This window comes from Dasypus novemcinctus, chromosome 23 (assembly GCF_030445035.2).
Source record: "Dasypus novemcinctus isolate mDasNov1 chromosome 23, mDasNov1.1.hap2, whole genome shotgun sequence".
Lineage (NCBI taxonomy): Eukaryota > Metazoa > Chordata > Mammalia > Cingulata > Dasypodidae > Dasypus > Dasypus novemcinctus.
Window position 1 is genome coordinate 48,083,372 of NC_080695.1, and position 14,530 is coordinate 48,097,901.

General features: G+C 54.4%; 3 protein-coding genes across 3 annotated transcripts; 1 reads left to right on the plus strand and 2 right to left on the minus strand.

Annotated features, from left to right (window-relative positions):
* The first annotated feature begins 2,532 nt into the window (after positions 1-2,532).
* LOC131275591 (ral guanine nucleotide dissociation stimulator-like) lies at positions 2,533-6,210 on the plus strand. Its single transcript, XM_058286331.2, has 4 exons — positions 2,533-2,659; positions 2,910-3,095; positions 4,345-4,459; positions 5,829-6,210. Exons 2-4 carry the CDS (start codon positions 2,943-2,945, stop codon positions 6,002-6,004), a joined length of 444 nt encoding a protein of 147 aa, XP_058142314.1. The 5' UTR covers positions 2,533-2,659; positions 2,910-2,942; the 3' UTR covers positions 6,005-6,210.
* On the minus strand, positions 6,153-11,299 carry LOC131275538 (ral guanine nucleotide dissociation stimulator-like). The gene is made up of 9 exons (XM_058286217.2): positions 11,128-11,299; positions 10,209-10,879; positions 9,268-9,483; positions 8,879-8,982; positions 8,322-8,406; positions 7,904-7,978; positions 7,377-7,463; positions 6,936-6,968; positions 6,153-6,615 (listed from the first exon to the last, which is right to left on the minus strand). Exons 1-9 carry the CDS (start codon positions 11,291-11,293, stop codon positions 6,490-6,492), a joined length of 1,563 nt encoding a protein of 520 aa, XP_058142200.2. The 5' UTR covers positions 11,294-11,299; the 3' UTR covers positions 6,153-6,489.
* A 684-nt stretch (positions 11,300-11,983) lies between these two features.
* On the minus strand, positions 11,984-14,128 carry LOC139437437 (ral guanine nucleotide dissociation stimulator-like). The gene is made up of 3 exons (XM_071211471.1): positions 14,024-14,128; positions 12,660-12,853; positions 11,984-12,044 (listed from the first exon to the last, which is right to left on the minus strand). The coding sequence occupies exons 1-3, from the start codon at positions 14,126-14,128 to the stop codon at positions 11,984-11,986; spliced, it is 360 nt and encodes a 119-aa protein (XP_071067572.1).
* Positions 14,129-14,530: the final 402 nt, after the last annotated feature.

Here is a 14,530-nt window from a genome sequence, read left to right on the forward strand (position 1 = left end):
TGAGGCTGGGGGTGGGTGAGCAGAAATCCCAGGAAGACTGGATTGGGGGTCACACCTGGGGTGAGGGATTGACTGAGGCTGCTGCCAAGAGTACCCCAGTGTGGAGGGATTTCCTCAGCAGTGATGTGGCCTCCTGGGGTTCTGGAGGCTGGATGAGAGGAAGAGGCAGGGAAGGAACTGCCTGGTCAGCGGCCTCTCAGCCCAAGGAGAGCCTAAAGGCCTGAGCAGGGGGAGCAGGAAGGAGAAGATCAGGGACCAGTGTGAGATTAAGAAATTTTAGGGCCTGAGAGTACCTTCTTTTCTTTGTTTTTCTGAATTGTGGATGGATTTTCTCTGTAGTCCCACAGCTACAGATTTAGTTTTGAGGTAGTCAGGACAAGGCTGAGAGTGGGCAGAGGCACACAAGGAGCTAGGCAGGCAGCTTGGTCAAGACAAAGAAAACCAGTCCTGGTCGGGGTCCTGAGGCCCCTGCCATGAAGCATGAACCTTTTAGGTGACAGATCATAGGGAGGTCCTGGGGTCCCAAAAAAGGGGCAGGGAGTCTAGGCTGGTGCTTGGGGGACTCAAGGCCATGGTAGTTTACCAACCAGTACAGTAGTGCCTGACAACTGTCACCACCTGCTGTTTCACAAATTCCCACAAAGACATTTTCTTCCCTGTGGCAGACTCACAGAATCAAACAGCTTGCACAGAAGCTCAGGGTAAGGAGAAGTTACTCTTTGAGCTCCACACAAAATAAATGAGGGGAGATGCCATTCCCAGGAGGCCAGCCAGGGTGGGGAGGGGGTGGGGACAGATGCAATCCAGGGTGAATATCAGAGCCAGGGTCAGAGCCACTCATCTGGCCACTCCCCAATCCTCTAGTCTCTGAAAGCCCCTGAGGCTTTCTTAAACCCAGCAGTGAATGTGCAGGTGTTTGTCTATTTCACAAGCTGTACAGGCCCACTCAGGGCAAACTACATTATGGACTTCCAGTATGGACTTCACCTCGGTCTTATTGAGATATAATTAACACACCAGGGAAATGGACATGGCTCAACTGATAGAGTGCCTGCCTACTACATGGGAGGTGCACGGTTCCAACCCAGGGCCTCCAGGCCATGTGGTGAGCGGGACCACATGCAGCACTGCTACAAGGAGTGCCATGCCATGCAGGGGTGTCCCCCACATAGGGAACCCCACGATCAAGGAGTGCACCCCATATTGAGCTGCCCCACATGAAGAAAGTGCAGCCCACCCATGAGTGGGGCCACCCACAAGGAGAGCAGACGTAGCAAGATGACACAACAAAAAGACAGATTCCCATGCCATTGACAACAACAGAAGTGGACAAAGAACACGTAGCAAATAGACACAGAGAACAAACAACTGGGGTGAGGGGGGAGAAGGAGAGAGAAATAAATAAATCTTAAAAAAATAAAATTATCTGATTAATTAAAAAAAAAGAGACAGATTCCCAGTGCCGCGGAGAATGCAAGCAGCCTCAGAACACACACGAATGGACACAGAGAGGAGGGGAGGATGAAAGGGGAGAGTAATAAAATAAATCTTTAAAAAAAAATTAACATAACTTTAGTCTTTTAAAGAGCCATTGTCAGAGTATTTAGTGTATTCAGAAGGTTATAAAACCATAACGACTACCTAATCGCAGTAAAGTTTCAATAATTCCAAATGAAATCCTGGACCCAATAGTACTAACTCCCCCCCTACTACCCTCAACCCAGCCCCTAGCAACCACTAATCTATCTTCTCTGTGTGGATTTGCCCAGTGTGGAGCCTTCATACTAATGGAATCCTGTAAGTGGCCACTAGTGTCCATCTTCTTTCACTTACCATTATGTTCTTCAGGCCCCTTCCGTTCCAGCATGTATCTCTACTTCATTATGTCTTATGGCTGAGAATATCCCATTTGATGCATAAACTACATTCTCTGTAAGCCTTCATCATTTATGGCCATTGGAGTTGTTGGTGTTTTCTGGCTATGATGATACCAAATGTTCCAGATTTGACCATAAGACCTTTACCTGAAGACATCTGGGGCATGTAAATGACAGTTGCTGTGTGGGCACTGGGAGGGATACATGAGGTGTGGCTCTGGGAAGCTCACAGCTGCCACTCTGTGCTGTAGCTAGCACCTGTCTCAGGAGCTAGAGCCCCCATCCCAGTTGGCCAGTAAGAGATTCAAAGCCAAACACCTACCGGAAAGCATCAAGCTTTAGAGCAAAAAGTGATTTCCCTGTCCTGGGCATTAAGTGCGGGTTGTCTTTGGACTCAGGGAACCATCAGGCTAAGCATGGGCTTGGGAAGACTGATGATTTAGCCACAGGATCTCAGCTCTATACCAAAACAACCCTGTGACTGGGGCAAGTTGCCACATCTCTGGGCCTGTTTCCTATTCTGTGAAATTGGATGATGCTGCATGATCTCTGAGGTAGTCAGAGCATTTAGCAGGGTGCAGTGGGAGCTGTGTAGGGATTTGTTTGCAATCTGGGGGAAGCCCCAAAGTAAGCTGACCCTCATTTCCAGCCACCATGTCCCTGAATCCAGTGGTGTCAGCACCATCCACTCCAGTGTCCAGCACAGGTGGAGCCAAGGCTTCAGCAGCAGGGATGCAGCTGACTCGTGTCCTATACATACAGCTGATGCCTCCAGTTCTAAGGTAAAATCCACCTGGACCATGTCTCAGATTCCAAAGATGGCCAGGAATTTAAAGAGAATGCCCACCTCCTCTCCGTGTTGGCCCTCCCCTCACCCTCCCTTCCCTGTGCCTGTTTGCCACCCCCATCCACAAAGGTCTTGATGATTGTTGACTGCTAAAGAACTTCTAGAACTGATAGGAGCTTCTAGAGCAGCCCAGGGCTGCCCTGAGCTCCCAGACCTTCTGCTTATCTTTGTATTCCCCATCACAGAACTCGTCCGTAGTCACATCAGCATCTGGAGGAATGCCTTCTTCATCTCCCTCCATCCAATCCAGGGCCATGCAGACCAACCACATGCATGGTTCCTCACGCGTGCTCTATAAATGGCAAGGGGGGCCCTGCTGCATTGTCCGTGTCAGCCTGTATGAGGACAACGTCAAGTACAAGAGTATCCTGGTGAGCTGGGCATGTGGAAATCCCCTGGGGCCCCTCAGTGGTTCAGGCAGTTGACACATAAGGAAGGACATGTTCCCTCCCTGCCTTCATGGAGCAGACTTCCTGGTGGATGGTGAAAGACAGACAACCACCTGCAGAGGCAGGAAGAGTGTGAGTTCAATGGCAGTCAGGGCTAAGGATAGTGGACATAGGGGCTGAGGCTGGCACGTGGAGTGAGCACAGCCTTGGAAGAGCTTGCTGAGGTGGCCCCAGAGAGGATCAGGGAGGGGACAGCCCACCAGGCCCAAGGAAGACATGTGTTGGGCAGCCCCTGGATCAGCCAGGAGCCCAGGGCCTGAAGGAACAGGAAACAAGGGGAAGAGGTGGGTCCAAAGAGGTGTGGGTCACATCAGGCCCTGTGACTGCTAGACAGAGCTTGACTTTCTCATGGGGGGAGACAGAGCCACTGAAGGGTCAGAGGAGAACAGGGATAGCAGGTGACTTTTGGTCTTAAAGTGGAGGTTGAGCTGATGCATGCAGATACCAGCCAGTTAGGGCTGTTGCTGTGACCAGCATGGACAACAGCGTCTGCCCCAGGACAGTGGCCATGAAGGTGTGAGCAGGGGTAGATGCTGGATGGGGTGTGCATATGGAGCCACTCATGGCCCCCTGCACAGAGACTGGGCCTAGGAGCCTTGTTCCATAACCACCCTGGGTGCTCCTCTCTTGTGGCCAGGAGCAGGGGTAGTTTCACTAAGCTCTCACTTGTCTGACCCATGTCCTGATCCTGTCTCCAGATTGGCCCTCATGTCAAGGTAACTGCATTCTAGACCTTGCTGACCACAATTGCATCCTGGAGCCCAGGGCAGTCCTGCTGACCTGTAGCGTATCATTCAGCCCCTCCTCCTCTCTGACATTTGGGCTCACACTGGATGTGTGCTATTTCCTGGGTGTTCACTGCTACCTGGAGGGGTCCTGGAGGGTCAGGGGCAGGGCAGGGGAACACCATCTCCCATGATTGGGAGGCAGGAAGTGAGAGCGTGAGGGTCAGATTTCACTCCTCAGTTCCCACAGTCTGTTGCATGGTCACTCTTTGGCCCCTGAGTTCTTGGCCTCATTCCGTGATCTCTTGTAGGTCCATGGGAAGAGCATATGGCCCCTATAGACCCCGCCCTGAATAGACTTGGCTCATAGGATTTCTGGCAGCTGCACTGTGAGGGATCAGGCTCTAGGACTCAGGCCCTGAGAGTCTGTCCCTGATCCACCACAGGTGACCAGCCAAGATAGGGCTCTAGCCGGGATCAGCAAGGCCCTGGAAGAACACAGCCTGCATCAAGACAAGCCAGAAGACTACAAGCTGGTGCAAATCATATCAGACAATCGAAGTAAGTCAGGAGGAGTGTTGGAGAGGGTGGTGTTGGAGGGGGTAGGCATGAGCCCTGTCCACAGCCTAAAGATCCGAGGCCCACTGGTTCCAGTATACCTGACAGCAGGGTGAGAAGGCACCCTGTCCAAAAACAAGGTGCCGATGGCAGCCCACAGGGCCCACAGCACCTTCTCCCTATCTGCTCTATCTCCCTTGTGTACCCTTCCCTGGATGAGACCCAGGCATTGGGAACTTAGATCAAAGCTAACACCATTGAGGTTCCCAAAGAAAGGGCTTTTCACAAGATGGTGAAGAAGAGGGGCTCAACTTGAAGGGTGTTCTGTGATACTGCACCTCCAAAAGCACCATGACTGATGGACACAAGTGCCAAATATGCACAGACCATCTTGTTATGATAGTGAAAACTAGACAAAGTCTCCTCGATCCCCTTTGGAGGCTTGAGGGAGCCCCCTCAGTATTCTAGGAAGTGGGGAAGTGAAAGAATCCAGAATAGCACTGACCCAGAGCCAGACTTCCTGACTCTGAGCTCTTAGATCAGTTAATCACACTTCTGGGCCTGCTCCTTATCCCCATAGGGGAGAGAAAATCCAGCATCGAATGCACACATAGCATGCCTGTGCACAGTGAGGGTAACTTATTCTCAGTGAGCTGATCCTCCTCCCCCAGCCATTAACCCAGGCAAAGTAAAATAACTCCCACCTTTCCTAGACGGAGGTTCAATATCCTCTCCCATCTTTCAAATGAGAAACTGCAGCTGGGAGGTGTGAAATAGGGCAGAAGGACCTGTCCTACAGAACAGGAAGACTGAGGACTGGAGCAACTAAGAAAGGAGATGAGTCACCATGTCACTGAAGCCAGAGCAGGAACTCCAGTCTGGTGTTTCTTTCTAGCTTGTTCTAGGCCACAAAGACAGTTGGAAAATAGGGTCAAAGTAGAAATACTTTAGGATCCCACTCAGAAGGCCTGGCTCAGGTGGTCTTTGCTGGGCCTTAGTGGTCTTGTCCTGGGTAGTGCTGGATTTGGTGTATGTGCACTGGGTTCTAGAAAGTCAATTTCAGCCCCTAGATCCTGAGCAGTGAAGCTGGCAGGGCATGGTGGTGAGAGTACATGACCTCATGGCAGCTCCATTCTGAGGATGGCAGTTAGAGTCAGAGTCACTCTTTAAATAAGTGTCCTTCATTGTTAGCTGCACCTCTGCAGAGTCTTTCCTTCAGGCAGGTGTCACTCCCAGGGCTCCTTTATGGTCCTGGAGTTGGAATAGGGAATTGAGGTCCCTGGCTGGGGCCTTCTCTCATGTGGGCACAAGTGTTGGGGTGTCCTGGGGTCCTCCAGAGCACAGCTGACCCCCCTTCTGTCCCACCCCCCAGTGCTGCAGATCCCGCACAGTGCAAAAGTTTACTACACTATGGATCCCTCAGCCCATCACCATCTTCTTCTCCTGAAGCAAAACACACCTGTGGATGCCAAGGTGAAGAACAGAGCTATCTCAGCCCTTCTGGGGAGTATGCAGAAAGGACCCAAGTTCCAAAAGGAGAAATTCTAAATGGCCCTGATGCCTGCCAGCTCAGGGTCCCCCTTCCCAGGTCTACCTGGCCAAGTAGTTTTGCTCACCCCAACCTCAGTGGGCCAGGCCAGGCAGGCACTTCCCTGATATGTCCCTGATCTATGTCTGAAATAATCCACTTTCTCGATGAATAAAAAAGAGCTTCTAGCTCTCTTTATTGAACAGGCCTGTAAGTAAAGAAAATCTGGTAGCAAAATCCTCCTCTCATGTGTAGATTTTGGTCTCTAAATGCTATTTTACATGGAAAGAGAAGAGGGCAACTGGGAGGTTGTGTGAGTCCAGGTCTTGGACAGGAAATGCATGAGAGGTCCCTGACAATTCTTGCATCCTGGAGAGCAAGGAATGGACCCAAACCCACAGGACAGGTTTTCAAAACATGAAAGGAGCCAACTGCAGGGTCTTATGGTGACCCAGGAGCCACCAGGACCATCCCGCTCCTACTATGGCCTGATTCTGTCCTGGCCTCACTGGTCCTTCTCACTGAGCTGCTCCATGGCCGCAAACCAGGCTCCAAATGATTCATGTGGCACAAGGGCCTCATAGCAGCAGCCCGCCTGGAGCTGCTGGAGCTCCTCCACCATCTGGTATTCCTGGAGCCAAGGAAAGGAAGATGTATCATCAAAACCTGGGTGGGCTTGCTGGGTGGGACGGGGTCCAGGGGCTGGATTTAGTCCTGTGGATCCCTCACCTCTTCACTCCCTTCCAGGCTCTGCCTGCCCTCAGGGCTGACTTCACACAGCTCATCCTCCTAGAAGTTGTTCTTCATCCCATGCACAACCCCACCCACTATCCCCCTCAATTTCAGAGGAAGCTATGAGCAGCCCTGGGGGGTCCTGCCCAGGAGGGTCTCTGTTTATCACCCTGACCCCACCCCAGCCCCACCCCTGTAGTGATGGCCACAGCTACTCACCTTCCTTTTTTTTTCGAAATTGATCTTCCTTCCCTGGAAGGCAGAGAATTTGCATTCATCATAAAGGGGCTCCTAGCCATTGTCAAGCCCATTGCCCCTCTGCCCCTGTCATGCTTTACTACTGCAGGTTCAACATGCACTGGGCAGCCCAGACCACAGATGGACTCAGGCAAGCCCCTCGCTTCCTTTAGTGGGGACTGGGAGTGGTGACAGAGACCTTCCAGTCCAAGTTGTGATGAACCAATGGAGAGAAGGCCCCTTGGACCAGCCTCCATCTACTCTTCTGTAAGAAGTTCATGGCACCCCAGCTCCCAGGGCATCTGTGAGGCTCCCAGGAGACATGATGTGCTCACTGCTGAGAGCTCAGGGCTCACAGAAGGACCTGTCCACCCAAGCCTCAGGGCCCCTTTCCCACCCTACCCTGGCCCCCGAACAACTCACATCCAGATACTCTGGCATGGCATACTCCAAAAGCAAAAATTGTGTGAGGAAAGTTCTCAGGCATGGGACCACACCTTGGATGTCACCCTGTGGCATTGGATAGGGTGGGGATGAGCACAGGCTCTCAGGTGCCCCCAAGACACCACGTGGGAAACTCCTCAGTCTCAGACTCAGGGACCACCCAGCCTTCCTCTAGGACACTTTGCTGTAACCCTTAAGTTCCCCTTAAAGCCTCCAAAGACCCCAAATTTCTCTGCAGCCACCTCCCAGGACTGACTTTTCTTCAGTAACCATGTGTACCCCTCCCCTACTGCAGCCACCCTGAGCCAGCTCCTCAAGGTTCTTGCTCTGACTGGCTGCAAGGAGAACCCCAGGATTCCCACAGCTCACCGTCCTAAGGCCAGGAGAAGGGACATTGAAGGGAGGCTTTCCAGGCTCAGTGGACTGGAGGGACAGGCTTGAGAAGGGCCCCCATCCTGATTTGGAGGCCACCTCACCCCAACTCCTTTGGCCTCAGGCACACTCACCCTCTCTTGCTGCTGGTGCTGCCTCTGGACTATTTGGGGATTTGCCTCCAGGGTGGAGAATTTAGAGATGGACCTCTGCCAGGGTGGAGAATGAGGTAGTGAGGCCCTCCCCCTCACCCATTGTCCCGTGGGTCTTGAGCACCTGGGAATAGTGGACTGCGGGAAATCTGCAGCTACCACATGCACAATGTCCCCAGCATGACCTTGTGCATGTGGACTGCTCTCTTGAGCCCATTTTTTCATCCCTGCTGTGAGGACACAGCACTGAGCCCTACAATGATCCCCTCTCCCTGCCCATGAGCCAAACATCCTTCTTCATCTTCGTCCAGAATAGGCCAGGCTGGATGTTTTCACAGAAACTGTCAGTGAAAAACTAACCACCCCACCTCCTGAGCCCTGACCCCAGCCTCCTCTTTACCTTGATGATCAGCTCACTGCCATGGGAGAGGTTGTGCTCCTTCCAGTAAATCTCTGACAGAGTCAGAAAGAGGCAGAAGCTGTCCCTGGGGGAGGGCAAGAAGGAAGGAAAAGGTTGGAGTGGGAGGGAGGGAGTAAGGGCTGAACCACCTTCTTTTAGCTGCTTGGGACCCGGACTGCCTGGCTAGGTGGTGTTGAAACTGGGTAAATCTGAGCACTGCAGGACAGTGTGGACTAGTGAGCTGAGCTCTCATGTGTGCACAGCAGGGACTCCCATCCCTTTCCATGAGCAGCTCTTTTTGCACATGCTTTTTTCATTTGGACAGAGTGTGTTGCTGAGAAGCTAACACTTAACATGCTCCCATTTGGCTCCACTCCATAAGGGATGGAGGAGGGAAGCGGTGTTGAGGCAAAACAGCTCACCTCAGGTGATATGGAGACCCAGAGCTACAATCTGCCTGGCCCTACCCAGGAGCTGCTGCCTCCCAGACTCCCTAAGTGGCGATTTCCCCAGGTCCCTGGCCCAATCTTATGTCCCCTAGAGAGAGGCCTGCCCACCTGGAAACTTCCTCCCATGTCTTCAATAGACAGAGGAGTGGATAGCTCTGGAGACCAGAGATGACGGCATAGAAGGACGATTGGTTATGGAGGATTCGGCACTCCTGGGAGGGAGAAAGATACACCATGAGAGTGGGTGTGAGTGTCCCCCTGCTCCAGCTTCAGCTCCCACAGCTGATATCCACTCCCAGGATGAGATAGACACTGATGGAGGCCCTGAGGCACGTCATGGACACAGAGTGACACCCACAGCCGTCCTGAAGAGGTAGCCTTGTTGGGAAGGGAGGATAGTGCAGGACTGTGCTCCAGGCTGGGAGGGCCTGTGGTCCTGAGAGCCAATAAGTATAAAGTGGGGTTTCAGGACACCAGAGAGAGCCCCCTGAACATACCCTGGCCACCTCGATCCAGTGCTCCACCACCCTGGCCCTGGCTGGGTCCTTCATGCTCTGGTTCCCGACGCAGGTGGACATGACGCAGTTTATCACCCGGTTGAAATGGGTGATGGTGGCATGGACGGTGGGCGCCATTTCTTCTTTGCATTTTTTGTTACGCTGGGACCAGATGGAGCCCAGGCAGTGATAGGGCACCACCTTCTTGAAGAGATCCTGGGGAGGAGGGGATGTCAGGAACCATGCCAAGCTCAGATGCCCTAGGCCCTCCTGACCTAGGCCAGGGTCCAGTGGTCTCAGGTGGGGCTTGGCAGGCTGAGGACAGGGTGTGTTCATTGTTCCCTGACGGGACCTAGCACTCTAGAGTCCTCAGCCCCAAGGCCTGCAGGGGAGAGAGCTCCATTTTCAAGTCCATCTCACAGCCCCCAGCCCCCAAGGTGCCTCAGACTTCCACAGGCCCAGGTAGCACCATCAACCCTCATTATAATGCATCCTCGGATGCCATGTGGTCAGGTGCATGGTCCCTGTGGGGACCCAAGCCTCTGGGTCCCTGCCTAAGGACCCAGTACACACAAGGGCCTATCTAGTGTCAATGTGATGGAGAGCACCAGCACTGTGCGGGACACCATGGGGTTGGCTGCACCACAGTGAGCTCCTTCAGGCCTCCATGATGAAGCCCCCTCAGGCTTTCTATTTCTTTGCTCTCATGTCATGTTCCCAGTCAGTGCATGAGGCAGAGATGGTTACTGTCCAATATCTACTCTCCAGAGGAGTGAAGCATGGGCTTACGGAGTAGTAAACTTGCCCAGGTTGAAATTCTGGGAGTGGAGCCAGTGTTTGAACCCAGATCCTAAGATTCTGATTCAGGGGGTGGTAAGGTGAGCAGCAGTTCCCAGAGGGAAGAGCCTCCCAGCCCCACCCTATCATATCCAGCTGCTCACCACATCCATTCGGGTCAGCTGCTGTGCCACCAGCTCCGGAGGGAAAGCCAGGAGGTTAGCATTCTCCTCACTCAGCCTGATTTCCAAAGGCAAAGTACAAGTGCAGGAAGGTTCTGGGGTTGTGGCCTGCCCCAGTGCTGGGTCAAGCCTTGGCACTGGCTCTGGTGGTGGTGCCAGACTTGCCTCCCCCTCAAGAGCCATTGCTGCTGAAGGCAAGTTAAGAGGCTGTGGTTCCATAAAGGGCACTGACTTGAAATGTGTAGGTGACACTGGAGGTGGTGGTGGGAGTGCCTCCAGTTCAGGAACTGGTGATAGAGATGGTGATGTGACTTCTTCCAGCATGGCTGCAGGTGCAACATCTGAGGAAGGAGCTGTCTCTACCATCAGAGTCGGCATTGATGGTACCTCCACAGGTGTCACAGGCCCTAGCACTGTGGGTAGAAGTGGTGGTGGTGCTAGAGCCACCTTCAGCTCCGGAGCTGGTGCTATATCACCTAATGCTTCAGGCTCTATTTGTTGTCCAAGCACTGGGACAAACTCAGGAGCTGGCAGCAGAGGTGGAGATGTAGCTTCTTCAGGCTCTGGAAGTGCCCCTGTGACTGCCACAGGTGGTGGAACTGGCAGTGGATGTTGTCCTGGAGGCATTTGCTGCTCTGGGGCTGACAAATGAGCTGCAGAAGAGGTAAGTTCCAAACCGTGAATTTCTTTAAGTGTCTTTAAGCTCCCACTTGAAGCTCCCACTACCTTCTGGGGAAGATCCAGCCCCCAAAACTCTTCCCAGACATCAGTCTCCAGGTGACTTCTCTGGGGCTTCTCTTTGTTCCTGACCTGGTGGCAACCCCTGGTAGTCCCTGCCTATGGGTCCAGTCCTGGTCCTCACCCCACAAGCTCACATGCTCCCATCCTGAGGCGCCCTCACCCTTTGGCTCTGCCTCAATGGACTCCAGATGGTTCCTCCATGACAGTAGAGCTATGGCTCGGCACTCCAGGGTAGAGCCAGGAAGATACACCTGGGCGTAGCCCACCAGCAGCTTGAGGCAGGGCAAGCCTGGAGGTTGTGTGAAATCCTCAGCATACTGGTCCATCCAGGTGCCCAGCAGTGAGGAGACGGTGCTGAGGACAGGAGGGGGCAGCAGAGTCAGACATGGGCCTTTCCTTCCACGCTGCCCCAGGGACCCTCCCATTGGAAAATCAGGTCCATAAGGACAGGAGAGGTTTTGACTGCTCTCTCCATAGCCAGGCATGGACACACAGTGGGAGCTTCTTCAGTATGTCAGGGATAAGGGAAGAAGATCTGTCCTCCTCCCCTGGGCCCTCGTGGCCCTCCCCCCAAGCAACTTCTGCCCTGCACAGCGGCCTCATCCTCTGCCATGCATCGTGCGTGTCTCTTCTTCCCACTGACACTGCCCTCCCAAACGTCAGCAGTGCAGCCACCCTGCCATCCATGCAGGCAGACAGGAGTGAGGTCAGGGCAGCTTTGGAGCTGGCTGCTCACCACCTCCTGTTGTGGGTCTGCACAAGGTGGTGTTTGGGCTCCTGGGGTGTGATTGGGCTGTGCTGTTCAAGTGTCCTCTGCCCAGTGCCCCAGGACCCCACCCACAGCTTCCCTTGACGCCTTTCCAAGTGGAGGGGAAAGCCCTCTGGACTCTACTCTCAAGGGAGCTCATAAGATGGGTGGGGCTTTGTGTTCTGCCCAGTCCTTCCCTGCCACCTGTCCCCCAAACTCCAACACTGGTCTCTGGAGAGGAGAGCCCCTCCCCCTCCCCCAAGTGCACTCACTTCCTCATTTCCAGGCCTCCTCCTTGCCTGTCTCTGCCACGGAGGCTCCGTCCATATCTAGGGGAGACGTGGGCATGTCACGGCTGACTCTCTTTGAGAGTACCCCTGCTTAAGGTGACACCTGTTGCAGCCTGCAGCCCCAACTCCAATGGAACCCAGAAGGGCAGGGACTTTGGCTGGCTTTGTTCACTGCGTGAAGCTGCCTAAGGAAGTGCCTGTGCCTAGTAGACGCTTGATGTATATACTTGATGAAGAAGTGCCCTAAGTGGCACCTTCTCAGGCATAGGGTGGGCCTGGACCCCTCTGACAGGATACACTGGTCCCTCCTCTTACCCACCAAGGTCAGAGGCCCAAAAGGGACCTCAAACTCCCTGAGTAAAGAGGAAACTCGGGGTCAGTAAGGGGGGGAGCCCGGGAGCCTCTTCACTGGGAGGAGGAAAATCCTGTTAAGGAACAACCCTGCCCCGCCAGCCTCCCTGCCCAGGGAGCCAGGCTCAGGGAAGCACTTTCCATGCATCCTCACTCTTAGTCCTCACAATCAACCCTCCAGGTAGGTACCCTGACCCCCCTCCTGCCCAAGGAGGAAACTGAGGCCGGTGGGTGAAATGACAGTTCTGAGACACAAGTTGGGGGCGGAGCAGTCAAGTCAGCAGGGACGGGGCGGGCACTCACCTTCTGAACAACAGGTGCAGGACCTGCTCGGTGGTGGTGAACACCCGGTATGTCCCCAGGAAGGTCTTGACAAAGACAAGGTCCCCCTCCTGGAAGGCGGGCACCAGGTGCTCGGCCAGGTTCTCCCACGGGCCTGCCTTGACCATGCGCACCATGCGGTGCTCCTCCCTCGAGCGGGCCCAGACATTCATCCTCTAGGGTGGGAAGAAGAGTCACATGTGCTGAGGGGCAGAGCTCGGGGGACCCCCGGGTGGGGCTGGGGCTCTGGGCAGTCCTGCTGTATCCAAGCCCTCAGCGCCTTGAGGCCAGGGTCATGTGCGTGCCTCCAGCAGGGAAAGGTCCTCGGCCTCCTTTTGATTTGGAGGTGAGGAGGTAATTGAAAGGTGAGACTCCAGACCTGGCAAAGGACAAGGGCCTGGGTGTCCCTGGGGGGAGGAACCCCACTGCAGGGCCGAGGAGCTGAACTGACACCTCAGGGTCCGGCAGACCCACCTGGTCAGTAAACGACTTCCTCCACAGCTCATGGGGCCAAAGCCACAACATGATGCCATTTGCCACCCAGAACTAAGACCAGGAAACTAAAGGAAAATGCAAAGAGACAATTCCATATGGGCTGCAGGGATGCTGCCACCCACAGAGACAGCCAGTGGTGATGGAACTGCTCCAGCCTTAGGCAGTTCCTTTGTCGCTTGCTGGTGTAAGGGCTGTCTGTGTGTCCTCTACCCACCCCGCCCATTCCAAAGAGCCTCTACCGGGGTGGGGGGAGGGAATATTGCTTAGGACCCATGGTTGGTGCACAGGGCACCAGTGCTGAAAGGGGAAAAGGAAAGGAATGTTCCAGGTCCAGCAGCACTGAAGGCCAAACCGCTGCTCTAAGCCTCCTCACTTCTGGAATATTGGCAGCCAAGTCAGGCCTCAGCTCCTGACCTGAGAAGGGCAAGAGGATGGTCATGGGAGATGGCAAGAACCCTCCTAAGGAGAGGAGCTGTGTGGCTTGGGGCAGGTGTGGGAGGACAGTCATGAAGACTGCTGCCCGGGGACATGGGGCCAAGGAGTGGAAACAGAAATAGAGCAGCTGAATGCACACAGATCTGATGTGGGCCCACCCTGCAGCCCACCCTGCAGGGAAATCCCTGCTAAGGCCTCCTTTCTGAGGTTCTTAAACTTTTGAGGTGACCTCCCCCTGGTCCATGGAATGGCAGTGTGGTGGAGGGTTGGGGGGCCCCAGGTTCCTTGGGAAGTGGGCTATTGGGCACATCAGGGGAGAAAGCCCTGGGAGAGAAAGTGGGGAATGCCAGATGGGAGATAGGCTCTGGGGACCCCCCCACCCTGCTGTTTCATACCCCATTGATCCCTACTCCCACCTGGTACCAGCGCTGGCCCTGGCCAGGGCCTCGACGGACCTGCACCTTCTCTATATAGACGGCGTAGACGAGCCCCTCCTCCAGCTGTTCCCCCACCATCTGCATGGAGTTCTGCAAACACAGTGCCCAGCAGGTGGGACAAGAGGGTCAGTGAGAGGCCTTCCCCAAACCACAGGGGATACAGCACTTCTTTGGAGCCTAGATCCAGGTCAGGCCCAAATGGGGGTCACCCTTTCCCTGCAGCCCCATTGGAGAGGAGATGACAGTTCAGGGCTCAGGATTAACACTGGTCCACATGAGAACCATCCCCAAGACACACCTTCCCACCCTTCCAGCCATGGCCTGGCAGGTGACAGGGAAGGACCTACTGGGTTCCCATCCCTGACAGCCTGCTGCTTCCCAGCGTGGCCCCTGCTTATGCCTTCCCACACTGGGTGTGGATGGGACATGGGGCTGCCAAGGCAGGAGCTCAGTAGTGGCAGGTGCTCAGTTGGCTGTTCCTAGGTC

What these genes read in the sequence shown, in the direction of transcription:
- LOC131275538 (XM_058286217.2), bottom strand. Translation starts at nt 11,293, where the DNA reads ATGGACCAGTATGCTGAGGATTTCACACAACCTCCAGGCTTGCCCTGC. An exon ending in ACTGGATCGAGGTGGCCAGG is followed by an intron (nt 8,983 to 9,267) that starts GTATGTTCAGGG and finishes TCTCCCTCCCAG; the next exon opens with GAGTGCCGAATCCTCCATAA. An exon ending in ATTTCGAAAAAAAAAGGAAG is followed by an intron (nt 6,616 to 6,935) that starts GTGAGTAGCTGT and finishes CCTTGGCTCCAG; the next exon opens with GAATACCAGATGGTGGAGGA.
- LOC131275591 (XM_058286331.2), top strand. Translation starts at nt 2,943, where the DNA reads ATGCCTTCTTCATCTCCCTCCATCCAATCCAGGGCCATGCAGACCAAC. An exon ending in TCAAGTACAAGAGTATCCTG is followed by an intron (nt 3,096 to 4,344) that starts GTGAGCTGGGCA and finishes GATCCACCACAG; the next exon opens with GTGACCAGCCAAGATAGGGC. An exon ending in AATCATATCAGACAATCGAA is followed by an intron (nt 4,460 to 5,828) that starts GTAAGTCAGGAG and finishes CCCACCCCCCAG; the next exon opens with TGCTGCAGATCCCGCACAGT.
- LOC139437437 (XM_071211471.1), bottom strand. Translation starts at nt 14,128, where the DNA reads ATGCAGATGGTGGGGGAACAGCTGGAGGAGGGGCTCGTCTACGCCGTC. An exon ending in AGGGCCAGCGCTGGTACCAG is followed by an intron (nt 12,854 to 14,023) that starts GTGGGAGTAGGG and finishes TTCCCACCCTAG; the next exon opens with AGGATGAATGTCTGGGCCCG. An exon ending in CTGCACCTGTTGTTCAGAAG is followed by an intron (nt 12,045 to 12,659) that starts GTGAGTGCCCGC and finishes CGTCTCCCCTAG; the next exon opens with ATATGGACGGAGCCTCCGTG.